Genomic DNA, 24,477 nt, shown 5'->3' on the forward strand with positions numbered 1-24,477 from the left:
ATGACTCAGGTGCGGGGATGAGGGGGGTGTGCGGGGGCCAGGGGCCCAGATACTGCCCTGGGCCCAGAGGTCAGCTGGCCTCCACGCCAGATGCTCACACTTTGATCTCCGGCCAGGCCTAGGGACCGCACCCAGCAGGAATTTCATGCACCGGGCCTCTAGTTGATTAATAATTTTGCTGTGAAATTAGTAATGCTTTACACTTTGCATTAGTAAATGAAGTACAAGAGAAATAGAGTGGTCCATGGAGGCCAGGCCACAAAGAGGATGAGTCACACTGTTCTCCAAGGCCCGTGTGCCGGGGTCCAGGGAGCTGCGAGGACAGAGCTTGTGCCCGCACGCTTACATCACAGTGGTGCCAACAGCCCTGCAGGCTGTGCGCAGCCTCCCGTCAGCCCTGCTGGGCCAGGTTTACTGTGTGCAGCTCGAGCCCCTGAGGGCAGGGGCAAGGGCCTGTCTGACTGCATGCCTGGGGCTGGCACACAGAAGGCACTTGGTAGTGACCACACACGTCAAGTAAAAACCCATCTCAGCATGAAAAGACTTGCTACCGGGGGAGAAGGACGGGGGAATCAGAGGTGTTGTCTCCTTCGGACAGTGACAGTGTCGGGTGTGATGGGCAGCGGAGCAGAGAGCCGAGCATGACTGTCACGTGGACAACCACCATGTGGGGCCCTCCTATGGGTACAGGGGGAGCCACAGATGGCCCGGGTGCCCCTCCCCAATAGCCCGTCCAGTGTCGCCACTGAGAAACATATAAAAGGGGAGGGTGGCAGTGCCACAACCCGAGGAGACAGGCCTGGGCGCCCTAGGCACACCTGGGAAGTGGGGGTGCACTGGGTGATCCTTGACTCTCTCTGCAAACACTCATCCCACCTCTGCTGCCAGGGCCCGGGGTGGAGGACAGAGGCAGAGAGAGAGTGCCTGGGAGGTCCCTCTAGTCCCATGCTTTGTCCTTGGCTGAAATTCCCGCCACCAGGGGCAGACATGTGGGTGCCTTGAGGGTCCTGAGCTGCTGAGGGCAAGCTGGGCCTGTCTCTGCCCCTCAGAGAGGGATGGACACTTAGCTTCCTGGGCAGGGCTTGCTCCCAGAGGCGGCGGCGGAGGCTCCGCAGGCGAGTCCCAGCTCTCACTCCACTTGCTGGGTGTGGAGTAAGCCTTGTCCAGTCCCTCACAGGAGAGGTGGTCCAGGTGCCTCTCATCCCCTCGTGCCCTGGCACCGGGTGGCGTCGATAGGAACACATTTCTAGTGAGCTTATTATGAGAAGTTCTGTCCACAGATGGGGCCCCTGGTTGCGATCATGCAGGGAGGGGCAGGGTGGGTGGTGGCAAGGCAGGTAGGAGCTGGGTTTAAGATCAGACCGTGGGTCTGGTGGCCTCACACTCTCTGCCTCCTCCAGGCCCAGCCTTTGCCACTTTAGGACTCGGGCACAGCTTCTCGGGGTCTTGTCTCTCACTTCTGCGGTGGTGGGTGTGCAAAGCAGGTTTAGATGTTTCTGCTGCCTGATACATGGGAAGGTTGACACCCCCAGAAAACTGAGGCCCATTGGAAGAGTAGCTATAAATCATTTAGTTCCACACTGTACTCTGCTTCTGGACACTTGTCCATCCCTGCCTTTCCCCAGGTCCTTCAGGGCCCAACTCACATGGTGCCTCTGACTCCCCCTCATGGTGTGATTCAGCTGACAAGTGCCTTTGAACATTTCTGAGGGCCCCACGAGAAGAGCAGTGGCATAGTCCTGCACTGCAGGAGGAGCCTTCGGCGGGTGGGGGGCGGGGGAGGGCGGCCCAGACAGGCCAGTTCAGTGTTGCCTCATAGTGGGCACTCTGGTGCCCCAGCATCTGACTCAGTGGGTGGGATAGAGTGGAGTTGAAGTCCTTTTCAGAGCAGGCAATTCTGGCTGGGTTTTGAAGGCTGAGTAGGAGTTGGTTATAAGGATGTCCAGGCAGGCTTTGCTATGGGATCTCAGGGCCTGGGATTATGGTGATACTGGTGAGTACTGGTGGGTAGACACAAGATGAGAATGCTGGGGGCAGTGGCCAAGGGGGGAGAGCTGGGCCTCCTTCCTGTTGAAGCCCCTCCATGTGCTCCGGCTCACATCGCTGATAGTATTCAGGGCTTCTTACCGAGGCGGGCTCCTTAAGGATAAGGTGCAGGCTGCTGAGGGCAGTGAAGAGACAGGTCTGGAGCTCTGCAGCTTGAGTTCAAGCCCAGCTTCACCCCTGGCTGACTTTGTGACTTGGGGCTCATTCCTTAATTGACTCAAGTCAGCCTCTTCGTGTGTAGGAAGGGACTGTCCCTGCCTCCTTCTGGGGGCTGTTGTGAAAGTGAATGTGGCAGAGACTGCGAGAACCTAGTGCAGGGCTGGGAACCGGCAGGGAGAGGGCCGTCTGGTGAAGCCAGAGTCAGTGACCAAACCCTTCCGGATGCCAGGCTTTGACCAGAACCATGTCCACTGGCGATAGGTGCACGGTTTCCCCTCTACCGAGAATCCGGGGTTCTGGCCCGTGCGAGGAAATGAACAAGTGATGGATAAGCAGGAGCTACCGGCCCGCTCCCAGGTGTTAGAACCCGTGAGTGGGGCAAGCCTTGGAAAACAGCCCGCCAGGAGAAATGGGCATGTCCCCGTGTATGCGTGCTCACAGACTGAGGGCATTCAGGGGAGACTCAGTCCTCCTGAGACTGAGTGGCGCTGGGAGTTCTCCGGGGGGTGGGAGCAGGGATGAGGGAATGAGCTGAACAGCTCCCCGGTGTGTGCTGAGCGCTGGGACGGGAGTAAGTGCAGTGGACGCCTCCCAGGAGGGGGCCTGTGAGGGCCCAACCATTGTGTCCACCCCCAGCATGTGCCTGGCACACAGAGGCCATAGAACTTGTTTGCTTGTTGTGTCTTACAGACCCCTCATTTCCGGGAAACTGCCCAGAGCTGTTGTTTTTCTAAGAGTAGGTGTGTGACATGTTCAAATAGGAACTGCGTATTGAACAAAAGCTCGTCTGAATTTTGTTCCTGGACCCAGACCAGTGGAGTGACTGTGAGAGGCCTGGACCCGGCCCTCAAAGCCAGGACAGACTCTCAGCCTCACCCCTTCCTTGTTTAAGAAAGTGGCTCAGCCAAGTCCCACACCTGTCAGCAGGTGCACTCGTCCAACCACCGAGGCTGTACATGTAAGACACTCTGACAGTGTTCCCTTCTGAATTTTTTATTGATTTTTTACAGAGAGGAAGGGAGAGAGATAGAGAGTTAGAAACATCGATGAAAGAGAAACATCGGTCAGCTGCCCCCTGCACATCTCCCACTGGGGATATGCCCGCAACCCAGGTACATGCCCTTGACCAGAATCGAACCTTGGACCCTTCAGTCCACAGGCCGACGCTCTATCCACTGAGCCTAACCGGTTTCAGCTTCCCTTCCGAATTTAAATAGTGTCTTGCTCCTGGGATTTTTCCATCTGGACTGGCCTAATGGAGAAGCGCAGGGGCTCAAAAGTGGAGAGAGCCCCAACCGGTTTGGCTCAGTGGATAGAGCGTCGGCCTGCGGACTGAAGGGCCCCAGGTTCAATTCCGGTCAAGGGCATGTACCTGGGTTGCGGGCACATCCCCAGTGGGGGGTGTGCAGGAGGCACCTGGTCGATGTTTCTCTCCCATCGATGTTTCTAACTCTCTATCCCTCTCCCTTCCTCTCTGTAAAAAATCAATAAAATATATTTTTTTAAAAAAAGAGGAGACAGAACTTTCCACATCAGCAGAGACATCCCTAGGTTGTTGGTTTGGGTCCAGTGACTGGAAGAGCTGTTGTCATGACCAGGGGCCTTAACCTGATGGCTCTCATGTGTGTTCTTGCTGACCAGATGCGGACTGGAGACGATTATTCAATGGACACCAAGGGCCACCTCCAGGAGCATTGGATTTGGTATTGGATTGATAAGCTATTCGAGCGGGAGGAGGAGAATGTGCAGCTGAAATCGAAGCTGCACCACCTACAATTGGTAGGACAAGCTGTGGTCACCACGTGTAACACAGATGGGGGCAGTTTTAGGTTCATATTGTGCCCTTCTCTGATGTTCACCTACTGGATCGGTGCTGCTGCCACCACAGTGACCCTCTGAGGGCAGAGAGTCACTTGCTAAGCCCAGTGGCTTGAGTGGGCACCACTGAAGCCTCCAACTCAGAGAGGGCCTGATGCTGTGTTGCTTTCCTGTGAGGATGGAGGGATTGGGCCTCTGTTGCAAAAAGGGTCTCCTCGGGTGTTTATGATGTGGGTTGAGCTGTGATGTGTGAGTCCCTACAGCCTTTCCACGGCATTAGGCCTGCTAAGGGGCCACAGAGCTGCAGTCACCATAGCACTTGCTCTAAAGCCCTGAGCTGTAGGTCACTTTGTTCAGACACCGCTCAGAGACCTCGGGTATCTCCATCCCCTAGGGGCATGGAGGCCCTTCATCCTGCGGGAATGAGGACAGATGCACTGGGCCGGGGCTTGTCCAGAGTGTGCCCCAGTCCACATCCTCACTGCCCCCCCCCCCACTTCCTGCACTAGGTCCGGGACACAGACCAGAAATGCCTTGAGGAGCTGCGGGAAGAGAACATGGCCCTCAAGACTGCACAGGGGCAGAGTGTGGAGGAGTCAGCCCACCTGCGCTGGGAGCTGGAGCAGCTGTCAGAGGGTAAAGCAGGTGCCTGGGGGCCAGCCTGGCTGTGGATTCTCTCTTACCCGGGGAGCTGAGCCCTTGGCTCTGAAACTCATGTGTCAGCCCTTCCTCTACCCAAGTAAATAGGGTTTTATTCACGGGCCATTTGGAACTGTTTCATTGCAATTCTCCCCAAGAACATGAAGGGCCTGGCCACCTTGAGTCAGGAAGCCAAATGCGAAGGAAGTGTTGCCAGATTTCTCAGCTTCCATTCAGCCAGTGCCAGGAGCTTCCAGTTGACAGCACACTCATGCCCAGAGGGTGTCTTAGATCTATCGGTGGAGGATTGGAAGCTCTGGATGCAGGAGATATCCCCAGTGGTCACTCACCTCCATTATAGTTGTACCCGGGGTATGGTTTCCTCCGTTGATTTCATAATCGGACAGATGGGTATAGTCTGCTCTCCGTCTTCCTGGGCTGGGGCTGCTCAGTGGCTGCTGTTCAGGGGACCCAGGCCTCTTCCTCTCCCTCTGGTGTTGCCCCCTCCCAGCCCCCAGAGGAGGTGAGGGCTTGGCCAGGGAAGGTGGGTGTGGTGGCCGGTCGTACAGGAGGAGCCTCAGCACCCAGCAAACAACAAGCCAGTTCCTGTGTCCAATAATAGCACACGTGCACCTGAGAGTGCAGGTTAGGGTTTGCTTAGAGCTCTGCTGAGGCAGGAGGGCCTTAGGCTGGTTTGGGGAGGGGCTGCTTTTTTAATTCTGAGCAACATTCCTCAGCGTCATGGAAAGGCTGTTGGAAGCAGCTGGGTATTCATTCTCTTCAAGGCGGCCCATCCGCTCAAACCTAAAATCAGTTCATTGAACTACGAGCCTGTGTGAGAAGTTAGTTCTTTCTGTGGTTTGGTGTCTCCCCACTCCTGGGAACCCAGGGTCTGGGAGTTGAGGTTCCTGGGGAGCACACTGCCCCCTGGTGGGACACAGAAGTGGTGCCGCTGGCAGGGACTGGCTCAGACCAAATGTGCTTCTGTTAGCATCCAGGGTGGCTGATGGGGTTGGAAAGCCTCCGTGATTCAGATGCTCAGTGTAGCTTGTGAGCCTTTCCAGGTCGGTGACTGTCTTCTTCCTCATGTTCCCAACTCCTACTGCTCAGCTGGCAGCTCACGAACAAAGCATGAACGTACTTCAGTGTGGTTGGGGTGGTGGCTTCTTGAGTCAGAAAGGGCTGGTTTAAAGTCCTGGCTCCTCTACTTGTTAGCCAAGTGACCTCTTCTGCACCTCAGTTTACTTATCTGAAAAATGGGGGTGATGAAGCTGCCTCACAGGATTGCTATGGGTATCTTGTGAGAGGAGACAGTGAAGCGTTAGGCTGTGCCTGGCCCACGGGGCGCCAACAAAGGATGGCTGTTCTTATCGCCCTTGTCTTATCCAAAGATACCCATTGCTCTGCTTCTTGGGGTGCTCGTGAGCAGCCCTACTAGCAGTACAGTGCGATAAGGCTCTCAGAGCTGAGTGTGTAGCCTGGAGGGACAGGTGAGGGAACAACCCTGACCCCTCAGACACTCATGTTTTCCTCCTGAACAAGCCCCAGGACTTTCCCAAAGTCACACACCTGCTGGCGGCAGGGAGGGGCCGGGAACTCCCATTCTTCTCAGGTCTGTGCTCCCTTTCTGTTCCGCATTGAAGCTGTTTAAAAGCAAAGGAGGATATTGCCTTTTTCTGGCTTTACCTTATGTTTTCATCTCGCTTAGAATTTTTAAAGCAGTTTGGATAAACTGTCTCATTCTGTTTCAATGCATTTGTGAAAGTATAAAATGAAATCTCTGACTGAAGGAACTTACCCAGAGATGGCGAGTACTGGGCATTTGTGCCCCATAGCCTCTTCCACCCACAGACATGCGGTCAGTGATCGTGTCCCCCTACACCCTCGGCTCAGCCACCTGCATTCACACCACTCTGAGGCTGGCACAGAGCGCACTCTGCCATCTCCGTTAGTCTCTGAAATCCTTGGCTTGACGGTCAGGTTAAAACTTGGCAGAAAGTGGTGCCAGCAATTCCACTGTCTTGAACGTTTGCATTGGCTTCTCTCTACCATCACCTGCTTTCTTCTTAAGCTCTGCTTGCTCCCCTGACAAACCCAGCTGAGCCAGCAGAGGGGCCATAACCGCCCGAGGAACCCTCAGGTGCAGACAGCAACAGCACCCTGGGAAAAAGGGAGGGCACCCAGCTGACCATCCCAGACCCTCAAGTCTAGGGCTCAGGGTGATGGCCGTCTCAGGGCCAGGGGCAGAGAGCAGAAGCTGAGGCCCCTGGAATATGGGCACTGACTCCACTTTGCTCTTCAGCCTCCAGCTGCTTCCTGAAGCTGGACCAGGAGAAGCAGAGCCTCCAGGGCACCATCCAGGGGCTGTGGGATGCCTCCCTGGCCCTGCAGGAGAGCAGGCTCCAGCGCCGGGAGCTGGAGGAGGAGAACCAGCAGCTCAGAAAGCAGGTACCCGTGGGTGGTGTCCGGAACACACGGGCATGTAAGTAGCCAGGGGGAGCACCCAGGTGTCGGTGATCATGCACAGCTGGGGAAAGGCCGAGTCCCATGCAGCCACTGTTTTGGTAGGGGGACAGGAGGCCTCCTGGAGAGGCATCACGAGGCAGCAGGAGGCGTCCCTGCAGCAGTGAGACCGCACACGATGGACCTCTGTGGGACTTGCTGCCTTCATCTGTGAAATGGTGTTAACGATGCACCCACCAGTAGGTGTGGTGAGGATGGTGTGAGTTAGTTCAGGCAAAGGGTCCAGCCCGTAGTAAGTGCCTCATGGAAGGAGAGCAGCGCCCTGTTAGAAACCACCGGGCGGGCCCGGGAGAGAAGCAGCGATGGAAGACTCGCTCCCGTGTGGAGACCATGGATGGGCCGTTTCAGGGCATGGCTGCTGGTGACAGGAGCGCAGTGCTCACTCTCTCCTTTCGGTCGAGGGCATGAGGAAGAAGAGATGGCTGGACGGCATTGCCTTTCTGGACAAACCAGGTCTTCCCAGTAGTGCAGTAGAAGTGACACCTGGGAGGACAGACAGGCTCACCAGCCTGGTTCATCCTACAGTTACCAGGACCCCATTCACATGGCAAGAAGGGCCCTGAAAGGCTAACGACGGCCGCCCTGAGCAGGTCATTCTGGGTCAGAGGGCCTCAGTCCATGTAGCCACCGCGGGTGACACAGCTGCGTCGTGTGCTCTGAGCACACCGTGACGGGTGCCCGGATTCCGGATGAGGGAGGCACAAGGGCACTCCTGCTTGCTGACCACCTGGCAGGACTGGTGCTTTCAGGTGTCTGGGTGTCTATCCCATCCGGCCCAGGGGTCCTGCCAGCGTCATTTGCTGAGGCTGCCCCGGCAATGGCAGGGACGTGGGCTGCAGACCAGAGACCTGGGTCCCGCTGGTCATGGCTCTGCTGGAACTTCATCTCTGGGTGAGGCTTGGGACCGCCCCTCCTCCTGTGCAGTGGTTTCTCCTGGCCTCTCATGGGACGTCCAAGGTTCAGTGACTCACGCTTCTCGTCCTTTGAGGCTCCGTGCGCCTCACAGCAGAGCAGCTGCCAAGCAGTGTGTCCTCTCCCTGGGGGCCGGGAGGAAGGCCCTCCTCATGCCCCGTCTCTCTGTGCAGCGCTGCTCAGGGAAAGCCACCAGACAGTCTGGGTTTTAGATTCACGTGGTCTGGGCACAGTGAATGTCTCTGTATATGGCAGCCCGACCTCGGCTGAGATAGAAAGGCTTGACCTTTAGAAAGATGAGAACCTCCAATGGGGCGGGTCCCCAGGGGTGAGCTGCAGAGGCCTGCGCTGTAGCCTCTGGCCCAGCTCCCGGCAGGGATGAGAGATGACCCCTGACGCTTCTTCTGTCCTTGGGGTCCACTCCAGTCCCTCCTCCACACACACAGGACAGGTGGTGGCTGCCGCCTCCCCACATGACTCCTTAGCCCTGTCTCTCGGGTCCCATCCCCTGCTTCCTCTCCTGATCAGTTCCCTGTAGGACCCCCGGGCAGTCCTGCCACAGCCCTCAGAGACCTGTCTTGGCTCTGAGCCCCTAGTGGGGGAAGGGGCTGCAATTTGTAGTCCAGCACTCTCCCTTGTCTGCTGCCAGGAGCCCTGCGAAGGCGGCCCTTCTGCTCTACTCCCTGTCCTGCTCAACCCACTCGGGGCCTGGCTGCATTGTGGGTCCTCCCTAATGTTGGATCGATGGTGCATCTGGGCCATCAGCTAAAAACCACAGGGGACATGGCCTGACATTGACCTCCCTGGAGCCAGGACAGGCCCAGCCTTGGACACGTCCGGACAACATGGCCCTCTGGGAGGTGTCTGAGAATGAGAGACAAGGGTCAGCCAGGACAGGTGGCCCAGTGTCCCAGGCCCCCCGGTGCCAGCTCGGCTCTCCCACCACCCAGTGTCTCCCAGGCTGTAGGCTCCCTTCGGTCTGTGTAAACCTTAGTTCCCGAAGTTCACGTCCTTCCCTGTAACTCACGACCCTTCTGTGGACCTTAGAGAGGGTGTGCCCCCCACCCTCACTTTGCACTGACATCCTCAGAGTTCATTCCTCTTAGGAAGAGGGGCAGCCCTTTGGGGCCTATCGTGGGCACAAAAGCGCAGCATAGGGGCTGATGGGCAGGCCCCTGGCACCCGCGTGCTCTGGGGACCTGGAGCCACCCCACAGGAGTCCAAGGCCCAAGCCTGGTGCTTTGAGGAAGACAGGAAACCCATCTCAGCCCAGCGATCTCTCAGAGTGGTTCTCAACCTTCCTAATGCCGCGACCCTTTAATACAGTACCTTGTGTTTTGGTGACCCCCGATCATAAAATTATTTTCGTTGCTACTTCATAACTGTAATTTTGCTACTGTTATGAATCATAATGTAAATATCTGATATGCAGGATGTATTTTCATTGTTCGTGACCCACAGGTTGAGAACTGCTGCCCTAGGGGAAGGGAGGGCCTTCAGGGAAGGACAGAAGTGAGAGTTCCAGTTCCACAGCAAAAAGGAGCAGAGAAAGATAGGGTGGCCAGCCGGGGGGTGGGGGGGACATGAGGCAGTCACATCTTCAGACCAGAAGCAGCCACGCCAGATATGCAAAGGTTGGACATAACATTCCTTTCACTGGGACAGACGGGGCGGCAGGGGAGAAGGATTAACAGTAAGACGGGGAGGGGTAAACAAGGCTGGAGGTTGGCGGGGGGGGACACACCCCAGACCTTGTCTGAGAGAGCAGGCCTGGGGTCAGCCCACTGCCATGCGTTCGGCTCTGCCGCATCCTCACTGTGGGACTCTGGGCAGATCACTGGACTCCCTGGGCCGGTGCCCTTCTCTGAATGAGGGTGAGTGACAGCTGTGCAGGGCCTTCCTCCTCAGGGCCAGCTCCAGAGAAGGCACGGCTATCAGGGCAGATGCCTGCTTCCTGCTGAGCCCAGACCTGGTGCTAGGAAGTGGGGCAGCGATAAGGAAGGAGAAGAAAGATGTTCTCATTTGTGAGAAAGACTCAGACAGGTGGCACCTTGCAGCGCCTTTTGCTGTTGGCCCTGGCTGGTGGGGCTGCCCTGTCCCCATGTTGGGGCAGGGGGCTGGGTGTGCCCACAGGGTGTTGTGAGGGCACGGATATGAGCCCCACTGTGCCTGACCCTGCCCCTCATGGGGAAGAAGCTGCCTGCCTGCTGCTTCTGAGGAGACTGGAGGCTGTGCCCAGACCTGTGAGATAAAGGCAGGGTGGCCTCGGCCCAGGAGAAATAGGCAGAGCTAGCGATCCTTCCTGGAGTTTGTAAACCTGCCTGTGCCAGGCTGCTCCCAGCCAGGTGAATGGAGCCGGCTCTTGGTCCTGCTGCTCACTGGGTCGCTGGTGTCTGAAGGTCCTGCCCCTAGAGGTTCTAGTCGGTAGCCTGTGGTTTGGGATGTTTAACGCTCTGAGAGCCACCTGATCTGGATTGTGGGGCTCCTCTGTTTTAGCTTTAGAGCCATCAACCCAAACCAGCATCAGGGTCACAAGTCCAAATGCAGGCTCTTGGGCCCCAGCCCAGACTGACCGTGTCAGAAGCTCTGAGGATGGGAGGGGCCTGGCGCTCTCAGGAGGGGTCAGCTCTTGTTGTACCTGCCACCTGCCAGGTGTGAGCTGAGCACGTCACCCTGACAGAAACTGGCTCCCATGCCTGCTGCTTGCTGGCCCTGTCAGTTACGGAAATGCACTCGTGGTCACATTGTTAGCAGGGAGCCACCCTCTCCCCCTCCCAGGTGGTCATGAGTTTGCTGTCAGTGGGAAGGGACAGCACCATGGGCCTTGCCTGGGAGTCGCACCTCAGGGCCCACCCTGAGTCTGAATCTGCGTCCATCACGGTGTTCAGGTGTCAGGCACAGAGTGTGAGATGTGTGGGTCCAGGCAGTTCATGTTCAGGGAGTGGGCACTGGTGGGTCCCGCAGAAGAGCTCTGTGACGGGCCACTGATTGGGCAGTCGTCCAGGCAGGACGGAACTGGTCTGGCCTGGGCAGCAGTGGGGTGTGGAGGGGGAGCCGCATGGGGAACGAGCACAGGCCTTGGTGGTCCATTTACTTGGAGGGGAGAGGACGGAGAGAGATGGCAGAGGACCCCTCAGAGCAGCTGGTTGAATAGGAATGTCACCAACTGGGTGAAGTCCCGGTAGGACATCCAGTGGTGGCTGCTGGCCCCAGGAATGTGGCCTCACCCTCAGGACAGTAGTGGACACGGCCTAAGATGGAAGCATTGAGAGTAGCAGTGGAAAACTGGGAGGAAAGCTGACCTATTGGTGTCCATGGCCTTTTTCTCTATCATGAGCTGGAAGTGTACGCTGTGTGCTGAGAGGTGATGGTCAAGGGTGTGGGGAGCTCACTGCACAACTAGGCCTGACCTGGGCAGCAGCTCAGGGATGCCACCCAGGAGCCAGGCTTCTCCCCTCCTGCTCTGCAGTCTTGGCAGTGGCTGATGTACCTCCCCAAGAAGTGGGACGGAAGGTTTTCCCTTGAGAAAAGGCTGATAAAGTGTTCCCTGGGGCTGACAGGTTTCGGGTTTGCTTTAAAACACAGTTCACTCCCTGAAACGGACTTTTGCATGGGCTGCATCTTTGGTTCCACAGATTGAAGACTTTCGAGTTCAGATGGAAAGAGAAAAGCAGACCAGCCAGGTTCTGGAGACTCTCTGTGAGGAGCTGGTGGAGGAGAGAGAACAGCTGCTCCGTGACAAGAAGACCCTGAATGCTGAGAGAGCCCAGCAGGTAGGCCCTCCAGCGCCATGCCTCCCCTGGCGCCCCGGCCTGCAAGAATGTGAGTCCAGGATCATAGGATGTCCTGGGAATCCAGCAGTGATTCCCGGGTTACCAGTTTCTTCCCTCAGAAGCAGCTCACACCAGCTCTTGCAGCCACAGCAAGGGCATGGGGACAGACATTGCTTCCTAGGGACACTGGCAATCTTTTTGTTTTTTCAATCTATTTATTTATTTATTTCAGAGGGGAAGGGAGAAGGAGAGAGGGATAAAAACATCAATGATGAGAGAGACTCATTGATCAGCTGCTTCCTGCATGCCACCTACTGGGATCGAACCAGCAATCTAAACATGTGCCCTTATCAGTAATCAAACCGTGACCTCCTGGTTCATAGTTTGAGGCTCAACCATTGACCCACGCTGGCTGGGCAGCACTGACCATCTTGTTTATGATCGTCATGACTTGGGGGAGGAGAGGGGAGGTGCTCCTGGCTGTGGTGGGAGAGGCCAGGATGCTAAATGTCCTGCAGCTCATGGGATAGCCTGCAGGACAAAGATCCCCCTTCAGATGTCCAGCTTCATGCTCAGAGCTCTGGAGAACCTCCAGGGTTAATCCACCCCCACATTACAGGAAGTCCTAGGGTAGGCAGCCCAGTTCTGGGGCAGCGGCTCAGGGACACCACCCAGAAACCAGGCTTCTCCCTCCCTGCTCTGCCAGTCTTGGCCGTGGCTGTTGTACCTCGCCAAGAAGTGGGCAGGAAGAATGTGGAGGGTGAAGAGACAGAGGGAAGGCCTCCCGGGATCCTCTGTGGACATCTCATTGGCCACACCTGACACATGACTAACCCAAGCTGCAAGGGAGGCTGGGTATCAGGTACTTGAGTTCTTCAGCCTCTCTAGTATTGCAGAAAAGGGGCTTGGGGTGGTGCTGTGTAGACTTAAGAGGCATGCATCCACCCTCCCCAAATATGGCTTCCAGTCTAGGAGGTGGAATGACAGGTGACAAGCCAGGTGACTTGAGACGTGTGCTATTGAGGGAATATACGTGGGTCCAGGGAGAGTCTTATTAGGTGCAGGACATTTAGAATCGTGGTGCAGGGCTTCCCTGAGGAGCTGTCAATCACACTGAGCCCTGGATGATGAGAAGGAGCCAGAGAAGCTGGAGGCTGGGGGTAGAGGCAGGTGAGCATGCACAGCAGAGGGAAGATCATGTGCAATGCCTGCAGGGGACAGTGGTGTGAGAAACGGCCACAGGGGTGGGCGGTCAGCTCTCGCACCACTGTGGACCAGGGTAAAAAGCACCAAGGAAATCACTTCCATTGTTTTAGGAGAAGATGCAGTTTCTGTTTCTAAGTCATCTGGCTTCTGTGAAAGTGTTTAGACTTGAACTGTCTGGGTGGGGATCTCCATGCCCTTCACCTTGTGTCCATATCAGGCCTTTGGGAAACGTTAGGACGTCCTTTGGGTCCACGATGAGATGGACATTCCAGGCCTACACTTTGGGCCTCCAGTTTGGACCGAAATCATGCCTGTGTTGTTTCCATTGTGTTTTCCTGCAGTTCAGGGATATGAAAAAACTGGTGCATTCACTGGGGGATAGTTCACAGACCAGCAGCAAAGCCCGCATGAAGGGCAGGAAGACTGAGCAAAAAGTCCTCCTCCAGACGGTGACGGACACCAAAAGGAAAGTGACCATGATGGAGTGGGAGCGGCGGCAGCTGTGCCGGGACCTGGAGCAGGTGAAGGCGCAGGCGGCGCAGGCACAGGAGCTGGAGCACATGAAGGTGCGGGTGAAGGAGCACGTGGTGTGGGCACAGAAGCTGGAGCAGGAGCTGCATCGGCTGCAGGAGGAGATCGAGAAGCTGGCCATGGAGGTCAGCACCCTGACGACGGCCCCTGAGAGGGTCCACGCTCTCGAGTGGGAAAGCCAGGACCTGTTGCTGGAGAACCAGAGGCTGCAGACGTCTCTGGACACCCTGCAGCCTGAGGGTCTGGAGCGGGACAAGCAGCTGGACACCAGGGTAATTCTGGCCTCAGAATGACTTAGGACGGTTCCTCCCCGGTCAGCTCTCCGGTGCTTTGAATGCGGTTGGATGAGTGTTGTGTAAATATCGGTGAAATAGGTTGGTAGTGCTGTTCAGGTTCTCTATGTCCTTACTGAATTTCCATGCACTTTTCAAAGTATTCAGAGAGGGTACCCAAGGAGGTTATCCAGAGAAAGGGCATAAATTGCCAAGAAAGGTCACATATGCAGGGAGGGGCCCAGGACTAAGCTTAGGCCCATGGGACAGTCTGTTTCTGCCGTGGGCCTTCCCAGAGCAGTTCCTTGAGTGCAGGTAGAACTGTCCTCAGCTCGGCTGGGTGTTGCCTCTCCTGAGGGTCCTGCTATTTTGGTGTCAGCACTTGACCCGCTGTTGGTCCCTCACTGCTTGTGGGGACCTGGGGATCCGGAGTCTGTGGTCCCCCTGGGCCTGCACCTGTTGAGGCGTCCTTTCCTTCTCCCTCCAGCAGGTGGAAAATTCCACTCTGAGGTCCCAGAGCGCCTCGCACACTGCGCTCACAGAGCAGGACACTCAGCTCCAGCACCAGCAGGTGGTGGCAGCCCACCAGGCCCTGCAGCAGGAACACGCAAGCCTGGGCGCACTCCACGAGCACCTGACTAAGGAGCACAAGGCCCTTCTGGACAAGTACCGCCGCCATAAGAAACTGCTGCATCAGATCCTGGAGCTGGAGAGCAAGGCTCTCAGTGACAGGTGGGTGCCTGCGGCTGGGGGTAACTGACGGGCTCCCCAGGCTCCTGTCCCCCCTTCACTCTGGTCCCTCACCTTTCCTCTGGTCCCGCTGCTTCACAGTGAAGAGAAGTAAATCCACCATCACCCTCAATGATGTAGATTTGGTGCGGCTGGAGACTGAGGGGGAGGAGGGTCCCCCAGGATAGAAGGGTGTGCCCACTAATTTCGGCTCAGGGAAACCAGGTGTCAGCATTGGGGTCCCAGCTCCCCTGGGCATTCCTACCCCCTCTTCCTTTTCTCTCCAAACCAAGGACAAGGAGGGGAAGTCACCACAGCTGCCGATTTTCAGGGGCGTGCCTTACTCAGCTCCCCTGGCCTTTTCCCTGTCCAAGTCTCCAAATCTGGGCTTCTCATTTTCTTTTCTTTTTTTTTAATATATTTTATTGATTTTTCACAGAGAGGAAGGGAGAGAGATAGAGAGTGAGAAGCATCGATGAGAGAGAAACATCGATCAGCTGCCTCTTGCACATCTCCCACTGGGGATGTGCCCGCAGCCCAGGTACATGCCCTTGACCGGAATCGAACCTGGGACCCTTCAGTCCGCAGGCTGACGCTCTATCCACTGAGCCAAACCGGTATCGGCTGATTTTCTTTCTTTTTTTTTTTTTTTTACTTTTAATTTTGGAAAGTATTGAATATATGGATGTGTGCAGAATAGTATAGTGAAAACCCTGTGTTCCCATCACCTGCAGCAGCATTACCAATACTCTGCCATTCTCATGTCCCCTTTACCTCTGACTCTCCATATACCTTTTTAAAGGTAAAATTGATGTACCTTAAATGCATAAATCTTAACTTTGCATGTTTTCAAAATCAGGGCTTTGTGTGCATGTAGTCAGCCAACTTCAGCTGAGCTCCAACCAGGCAGATCCCTGATTGCAGTGGCCCCGGCAGGTGCAGTGGGACCCAGAGCCTGGGAGAAGTGAGATGTACAGAGGACTCCAAGGTGGGGGTGAGGGGGAGGGGGGGAGAGATGTGCTAAAAAGAGGCTCTCCCACACTTGGAGCAGCGCAGGAGGGAGCTGTCCACTTTCTGTGCTTGTGAGTTGTCCCTGCTGAGGTCTTCCCTTGCCTCTGCCTCAGCAAATGCCAGGCAAAGGCTGGGGCTTCCCTAGGAGCAGGTGAGGTGCAGGGATTTGGCATCACAGGGACCAGGGAGGGCGCTGAGCCTGCAGAGCCTGTGGAGGGCGCCTGCTGCTGCATCAACTTGGGGGTGATGACGTTCATTTAAACACTCACCCAGTGCTTCCTGTGGACGCTCTCCAGAGCCTTCCACCCCTTTCTCCACCCAGATTCCCTTCCTTTGGGGGTGCCGGAACGTCTGCTCCTATCAGACTCTCGTTTCTTCTCGCCAGAATGAGTATCTTCTGCCTCTTGGCATCTCCCTCGCTGCCTCCTCCGCACCCATCCTGTGTTCACGAGATGCTTAGTGAGCACCCACTGGGCGCTTGGTGCTGTCTAACGTGGTGGGAATGCACCCAGCTGACTACTGATGGGAGCCTCCTGTGGTGCCCACCCCGCAAAAGGTGCTGCGGGCCCTACCCTCAATGCCCTATGATAACCGTGTGGATATATTCTTATGTCTGTTCACATGGGAAGGTTTGTGCAGGTGGCATTTGACTGGTCTGAGGGAGGAGTTCATTGTTCTGCCTGTGACTCCTTGCTTGATGGACCGACTGTGTGACTCAATGGTTTTTGCTGGTTGGACAGATAGCTGGAGGCCCTTGGTGTGTCTGCAGCAAGGATGCAGGTTGGAGGTGGAGGTGCCTGGAGCACAGGCCAGGGGCTCTGTATTCATTTCACCTGACACTTGACTGGGACACTCGCTCCTTCGTTCCCCTGGCGCACATGTACTGGGTGTCAAGCCTCCTACCCGGGATTCAGTGGGGAGTAGGACTCTCAGTTTCTGCCCTGCAGGAGGGTGGTTACTAATGGTTGCGATATGCTTGATCCTGTGCTTTTCCAAGACACAACAGGGAAGCAGGAGGTGGGGACCCTAATGGTCCATAGCCCTGTTTGTCAAACCTGGATGAGAAAGATCACTGCCCTGAAAGCCCAGCAGAGCCATCATCCCCACCTTCCATTTCCCATGTCTGGGCAGCCTCCACTTGTGGCTAAAGGCCACAGGAAGGAAAGTTTGTCTTCCAACAGCTGCCCAGAAGGTATCTGAGTCTGAGTGTGAGTCCGCACAAGTCTTGGCTCCAGGCAGATGGTATAAATACAGCTGATATGGGATGAGGGCGGGGCGGGATGGAGGGCTGAGGGCAGGGGCTGAAACCATGGAACCTGGTTGGTCTCTGTCAGCCTGTCTCTGGGTGTGGACAACTCAGGAAGGGGGTCTGGAAAGGCATTTGCCTGCCTGGGGAAGATTGAAAGGTGATGACTCAGTCTCCACCTTGGACCTGGGAAGGCCCCTGAGTCACCTGAACAGGGAAGGTTCCTGCAGGAGGAGGAACAGTCTAGAGCTGGTCAGGGGCTCCCTCTTGTGCTCTGCTGCCCTCCAGAGTGGCTGTGCGGGACCCTCTGCAGACTGAGACAGGAAGGAAATAAAATCCCGAGCTGAGGGGGAGGCTGAGGGAGAGCGAGGGCAAGGGCTGGACTGGGGGTGCCTTGAGGAGCAGGGTGTGCAGCTGCCCATGATGGCTGCTTGGGCCTCACCAGGCAAGCCTCTGGCCCCCAAGCTGCCTGGCTCAGAGCAGAGAGACTGCTGTTCCTGAGCAGGGGCGGAGGGCTCACCCAGGGCCCGGTGAGGGGGATCAGCTGTTATTGGCTGTGCAATTACGCTGTATGTGCAGTGGTTTCTTTGAGAAGGGTGTGGAGTCCAGAGGACAGTGGTTTTGTTCCCAGTGGGATGTAGGAGGGAGGCTGCTTTGACAGGGATGGAAGGGACCATGGAGACATGTTGAGTGGGAGCAGAGGGCTTGGCTTCTGGGCTGCAGGAGACCCCCTGAGCTGGCCCAGTGCCTATTCCTCTCTCTGTCCAGCCCCATCCCCTGTCCATCTCATTCTCCCTCAGCTTGCAGAGAGAAGCTGCTCACCAAGGCTTTGAGGTCTCCCTGGGTGCCCATTCCTAGTGGGTATGTTTCCCTTCAACAGCTACAAGGACCAGATCCAACATAAGGTGGCACTGGATCAGCTGGGGATGCTCTTGACCACAGAGCAGGAGGCTCTGCAGCAGGAGCAGAGGACGAGTGCCATGGCTGCAGAGGAGAACCAGAGGCTGCAGCGAGAGCTGGACAGGTAACCGCCAGGCCCCCTGCAGGGCCTCTGCAGGGATGTCAGTCTGACCCACTCACTCAGCACCCGCTGAGCTGAGCTCAAGTGAGACCCCTGGTGATGGTGCATTTTTACCAACCCTGCCCTGGACGCAGCTGGTGGTAACAAGGTTAAGGGGACTCCAGCTGGTGGCTGGAACGAATAACTCGGCAGCTGGGATGGGGCATTGTCTAGGTTTGGACAACCTCCCCTCCCACAGTTATGATGCTGATGACTGTCGGGCAGGGGCACCTGCATCCTCTAACACCAGTGATCCCGTGAGGGAGAGAGGCTTGGTCCTCAGCATCCACGCATTCCCATTTGTGAATTCACCTCCTGGCTGAAATGTACCGGTGACCCCCAAATCAGTGCCCGTGGCCTGTCATGGACGTGCCCAGAGTGGGAGATACTGGAGTCGCCTGATGTGCACATTTGCAGCTGAGGTTGAACAAGGCCTTTGACCCCAGCTGTGTTTCAGTTCTCACCAACCAGCATCATCTTCATGGGCCACTGAGTGTCATGGTGTTCTGTTTTCTGCGCTTCGGTGGCAATTTCGCCTTTTGAAATGGCCCCAAAATGGAGTGCTGAAGTGCTGTCTAGTGTTCCCAAGTGCAATGCTGCACTTGGGCCTCATGGGGAATATTCGAGTGGCACACAAGGGTCATTCGGGCCCAGGTATGGTGCTGTTGGCTCTGAGTGTATTACACGAGGCATCTTTACGTCTTGATGAGCTGACAAAATGTGACCAGAGACTCCCAGGAACCGGTGGGAACAGGTTCAGTACTCACTAATTCAGGGTTCGCGTGGTTGGGTAGAACATTATACTGTGAATCACGAGAATTGACTGAGCTATTGTTATCCTTTAAAAAATCCACAGCAACAGAGGAGGAAACGGGCTCAGGGAGATTAAACAACTTGTTCAAGGTCAATGCTCCTAGTTAGTGACACAGGCAGGATTCGAATCCAAGTCTTGCCTCAACCCAGAGGCGTGACCACATGAAGCCTTCCTTCCCACAGCCCTGATTTAACATGTGCTGTGGGGCTGTAAACTCAGCTGCCTGCAGTGGCCGGGCAGGTCCAGCAGGTGGGGAAGGAGAGTCAGCGATAGACCAGGCCCTGGTGGAGAATACACCCAGCTAGAGGCTGTCAGCTGGGAGGCAGGATGGACTGCCAGGTCTTCCTTCTTTATGCTTGCTTTTTTTTTTTTTTTTCCTGAGAAGAAGATATCTGAATGTTGATGGGTACCTTAAAATTTTGGAATGCTGATACACTAATTATTTTTTTGTTTTGTTTGTGTTTTTTATTAATCTGCTTTTTTGGGCGGGACAGAGGACTGGGAGGACCTGGAAATATATTTGAGGCCGGGGACCCTTAAATCTAACCTGCGAGTATTCATAGGACTACAATGAAGAATCTTTTTATCTTGTTCTGTTTCTTCTTGATGTTATTTTATTTTTTTAGTTGACTTTATTGGAGAGACGTTAATTAATAAAACCATACACACTTTACAATGAAAAAGAATAGAACAAAATAAGTAAATGTCAAAAAGTTTTTAAAAGCTGTGTGGGCCAAACTTCACACACCTGTGTTCACATTGAGTCCATGAGCCTCTGGTCATATGAGCTTTGTCGGTATGAATCTTCCCCAAGGAATCCCAGTTGGGTGATGATGATGATGATGATGACAATAATTTAAGTGGATTTAGGTAACACTCCAGAATCTTCTATTTTGTGTATCTCAGTAGTTGCAATTAGAAAGGGGCTTGGAATTGGGGAGAAGAGCTGGATATAGACATAGAGTCTTAGAGCAGAAATGTTCTGATTCAGTGTTTAAATGTTTGAATCAAAGAACCTTTTTTCCAAGTAGGCAGATGTGCCAAAGCCTCACGTAGAAATGACTTTTATAGGGATGCTCTGTTGTAGTGGTGTCGGAGCCTGCCTGTCCTTCTCCCCCAGTACGCAGTGGGGCACCTGGGGTAGCCTCCTAGAACCCCAATGAACACATTTTGAAAACCGCTGATTTTGTTCAACCATTCATTAACACATGAAAAAAATTGAGGCCCAGAGAGGTTGCAGTTTTGATTAAGGTTGCCCAACTGGGACAGAGCCTGTGAGTGCGCCTCAGCCCTTGGCCTTGTGTTTCTCCAACCCCAGGGCCAATTTCCTGCACCAGCAGCTGAAGGGGGAGCAGGAGGAGCTGCAGTCCCACACTAAAAAGCTTCAAACCTCCCTGAAGGACACCCAGCTGGAGGTTTATCGCTGGCAGGCCCAGTATGAGGGGCTGAAGGGCCAGCAGGAGGAGCTGCAGACCCACAGCAAGAAGCTTCAGAGCTCCCTGAATGATATGCAGCTGGAGGTGCACCACTGGAAGGCCCGGTACGAGGAGCTGAAAGGGGAGCAAGAGGAGATGTACACAGTCACCAAGAAACTGCAGACCCAAGTCAATGAGCTGCTCACAGACAACGAGGAGCTGCTCACAGACAATGAGGAGCTGCGCACAGACAACAAGGAGCTGCTCACAGACAACGAGGAGCTGCTCACCTACAACGAGGAGCTGCTCACAGACAACAAGGAGCTGCGCACAGACAACGAGGAGCTGCGCACAGACAACGAGGAGCTGCTCACAGACAACGAGGAGCTGCGCACAGACAACGAGGAGCTGCGCACAGACAACGAGGAGCTGCTCACAGACAACGAGGAGCTGCTCACAGACAACGAGGAGCTGCGCACAGACAACGAGGAGCTGCGCACAGACAACGGGGAGCTGCTCACAGACAACGGGGAGCTGCGCACAGACAACGGGGAGCTGCGCACAGACAACGAGGAGCTGCTCACAGACAACGAGGAGCTGCGCACAGACAACGGGGAGCTGCGCACAGACAACGGGGAGCTGCGCACAGACAACGAGGAGCTGCGCACAGACAACGGGGAGCTGCGCACAGACAACGAGGAGCTGCTCACAGACAACGAGGAACTGCGCACAGACAACGAGGAGCTGCTCACAGACAACGAGGAGCTGCTCACAGACAACGAGGAGCTGCTCACAGACTGCAAGGAGCTGCGTACAGAGAACAAGGAGCTGCGCACAGACAACAAGGAGCTGCTCACCTACAACGAGGAGCTGCTCGCAGAAAACAAGGAGCTGCTCACAGACTGCAAGGAGCTGCGTACAGACAACGAGGAGCTGCGCACAGACAACAAGGAGCTGCTCACAGACTACAAGGAGCTGCGCACAGACTACAAGGAGCTACAAATGTCCCTGAAGGACATGCAGCAGGAAGTGAACTACTGGCAGGGCCAGTACGAGGAGCTGAAAGGGGAGCAAGAGGAGATGTACACAGTCACCAAGAAACTGCAGGCCCACGTCAAGGAGCTGCTCACAGACAAAAAGGAGCTGCTCACAGACAACAAGGAGCTAAAAATGTCCCTGAAGGACACCCAGCGTGAAGTGAACCACTGGCAGGGCCAGTACGAGGGGCTGAAGGCTGAGCAAGAGGCGCTGTACGCCCACACCAAAGAGCTGCAGACCCACACCAAGGAGCTGCTCACAGAAAACCAGGAGCTGCAAACCACCCTGAAGGAGATGCAGCAGGAGGTGAACCGCTGGCAGGGCCAGTACGAGGAGCTGAAGGGGGAGCAGGAGGAGCTGCAGACGCACAACAAGAAGCTGCAAACCTCCCTCAACGACACCCAGCTGGAGGTGAACTGCTGGCGGAACCAGTGCAACTGGCTGAGGGAGGAGCTCCAGAGCAGGGACATCTCGCTGACCGAGCTGGACAACCACTGCCAGGTGAGGCCTGGGCTGCAGGGCTCCAGGACCCTGGGTGGGCCTGCTCTCTGGGCTGACGCCTTGAGCTTAACCAGGAGGGAATGGGTCCTCATTGGCATCTCTGCTCAAAGGGTGTGTGTGAATGTCACACAGAGGCAGAGAGGAAGCCAGAGGCAGTTGACTGGGACGAACACGAGGGCTGGCAGGGGTGTGCTACAGAACACCTTTCACCTGATCTTTGCTTTTTGCAGGGTCGGGGCGGTGCATGGAAACAGCCAAGTACCGTTGTATCTCCGTCCTCTTGGCTGAGCACTCTGCTCTCTGTGTCATCTCATTTAATTCTCGCAATGATCTTGTGAGCTGGGGTTCCCATCCTTGTCCCTCTGAAGTAGCGGGTTGGAACCCGGTTTGTCTGAAGCCAAAGCTTGGGACTTCCTGCTACACCAACCGCGATGATATTCTAGAGCAGGAGCTGGCCAGCCTCAGCCCAAAATTCAGGTCCAGCTTCACGCCTGTTTGTGTACGGCTGTGAACCAAGAATAGCTTTCACAGTTTTGAATGGTTGGGGAAAATCAAAAGTAGGATAATATTTGGGGGCAAGTGAAAGTGACATGAAATGTAAATGTTGGTGTCATGAGTAAAGATTTTTGGTTTGTTTTTTTTAAACAGCCACACCCATGCATGTGCATTGTTTCTCTGGCTCCTTTCCTGCTGTAATAAGTGTTGAACAGTTGCAACAGAAACCACTGTCGGCCTGGAAAGCCTAACATATTTAGTACCTCGCTCTTTACAGAAAGAGCACGCCAACCCTGCCTACAGCAGAGATGTGCAATAGGAATATAATGCAGGCCACCACATGTATCACTCAACTTTCTAGTAGCCATATTCAAAAAGTAAAAGGAATCAGGTGGGATTAATGTAGGGGTCTGTTTTATTTAACCCTTATATCTAAAGTATCACATGTAACCCCAAAAGCTTATTAATAAGATTTTTAAAAATAATATGATTTTTTATTGATTTTTTGAGAGAAACATCCATCAGCTGTCTCCTGCATGCCCTGTACTGGGGAATGGAGCCAGCAACCCAGGCATGTGCCTTGATCAGTGTGGGGTGCGGCTACAGTGTTTGGACATGTTCAAGCCTTGGACTGATAAAAGGGCACAGTCCTCTCATTGCCACATGCAAGGCCCAGCTTGGAGGGCAGAGCCTTCCCAGCACAATTATAGCCAACAGCTATAGCGGGAAGCTTGAACCTATGGTCCAAACACGTGGCCCCACATGCCTGAGTGATAGAGTTCAGGTGCATGTAGTTGAGTAGGACTGAAACCCACAAGAATGTTGTAAACATCGTGATCACGCCCTTACTTTGCCTCGTGGCATCTGCTATAAAATAAAGACACGGTTTGTGGGCACTGGCGCTGTCTCTTTGTCAGAGAAGCAGCATCCCACTGAGACCCAGCTTTCATTCTCTTGCTGTCTTAATCTTTCACCGCCCCCTCTCAGGGTCACTGAACCAGGCTGAGCTGGCATGGCACATAAGGAACCCGGGGGCTGAGTATGCCATGGCCGTGCCGGCTCACCACAGATCAGGAATTACACCGGTGATTTCTTGGTGAATGGGACACTCAACCTACTGAGCCACACACACCGAGCAGCTTATTAATGAGATACTTTACATTATTTTTAATTGTTATTAAGTCCTCAGAACCTATTATATATTTTGCACTTATACCTCAGCTCAGACTGGCTGTATTTTCAGTGCTCAGCAGCCACACGTGGCCAGTGGCTGCCTGATTGAATGGTGCAGTGGCAGAAGGCTTGGCCATCCCCATAGCACTGGCCATATTGGTCATGCCAGCTGATGTAGATAATACGAAAATGACCATCTTTGTGCATGTGACCTTTTTCTCCTTTTGGAAGTAGATTCCCAGCAGTGGAATCACGGGAGCATGGTGTGTTTGAGACATTGTGCATCTGTGTTTTAGCTGCTCTCCCACCTCAAGGGCAACTTGGAGGGAGAAAACCGTCACCTGCAGAGCCAAATCCAAAGCTTGACAGAGAAGAACCAGAGGCTTCACCAGGAGGACGTGGAGAACAACTACCAGCACCAGGAGGAGCAGCGGCAGTACGTGTGAGGGGTGTGGGCTGACGGATGCCCATCAACAGAGGGGTCGTGGCTTCCAGCTCCATGACTAGACCGCGCCATTCTGGGCAGCAGAGAACCCCCTGGGCGCATTGGTGTCCCAGGCAAGGGGACAGACCATCTTACCAGCACATACTTCTCTCGTTATCCCGGGAATGGTTCCAGATTTCTGCAAATAAGAGTGGTTGGCTTTGTTGGTTTTTCAGAGACACTTCCCCCTGCCAGACGCTTCTTAATCTGCTTTTGGAATCCAGTTCACTTTGAAAAGTACAATAGTGATAAAGAGAGGTTCCTAGGGAAGGACTTCAGATCACAGGCTGAGCCCCTTTCTGTGTCGGTTTTTCCCTTAATGGGCTGCAGAGTGGGTTGTTGGTGCACAGTGGCTGTCCTCCCTCTGCCCATATTGCCTTTGCCGACAGGCCTGGCCCTGCAAAGTGCACAGAACCAGTTACCTGGTCTCCAGGAACCAGTAGGGGTGATGGGATGTGAGCAGAGCTGTGTGCACACAGATGTGAGGAGCTCCATGGAGGTAGGAGGAAGCGTGGTGATGGGAGTTGGAGTTCTGCTGCTGACACGGATGAGGAGAAGGCTAGCCAGTCTGTGTGTGTGGGGCGGGGGGTAGGGGCTGAACATAAAGGTGGGGCTTGGCATGGTCTGGGTGC

General features: G+C 55.0%; 1 protein-coding gene across 1 annotated transcript; it reads left to right on the forward strand.

Moving 5' to 3' along the window:
• On the forward strand, positions 1-23,807 carry LOC139019330 (protein Daple-like). The gene is made up of 13 exons (XM_070428360.1): positions 1-9; positions 3,847-3,984; positions 4,533-4,659; positions 6,514-6,609; positions 6,965-7,110; positions 11,733-11,870; positions 13,418-13,879; positions 14,367-14,611; positions 17,746-17,889; positions 20,058-20,398; positions 20,888-21,596; positions 21,924-21,933; positions 23,658-23,807. Exons 1-13 carry the CDS (start codon positions 1-3, stop codon positions 23,805-23,807), a joined length of 2,715 nt encoding a protein of 904 aa, XP_070284461.1.
• Positions 23,808-24,477: the final 670 nt, after the last annotated feature.

This window comes from Myotis yumanensis, unplaced genomic scaffold (genome assembly GCF_028538775.1).
Source record: "Myotis yumanensis isolate MYYU_CA2020_CCGP unplaced genomic scaffold, mMyoYum1.0.hap1 SCAF_11, whole genome shotgun sequence".
Lineage (NCBI taxonomy): Eukaryota > Metazoa > Chordata > Mammalia > Chiroptera > Vespertilionidae > Myotis > Myotis yumanensis.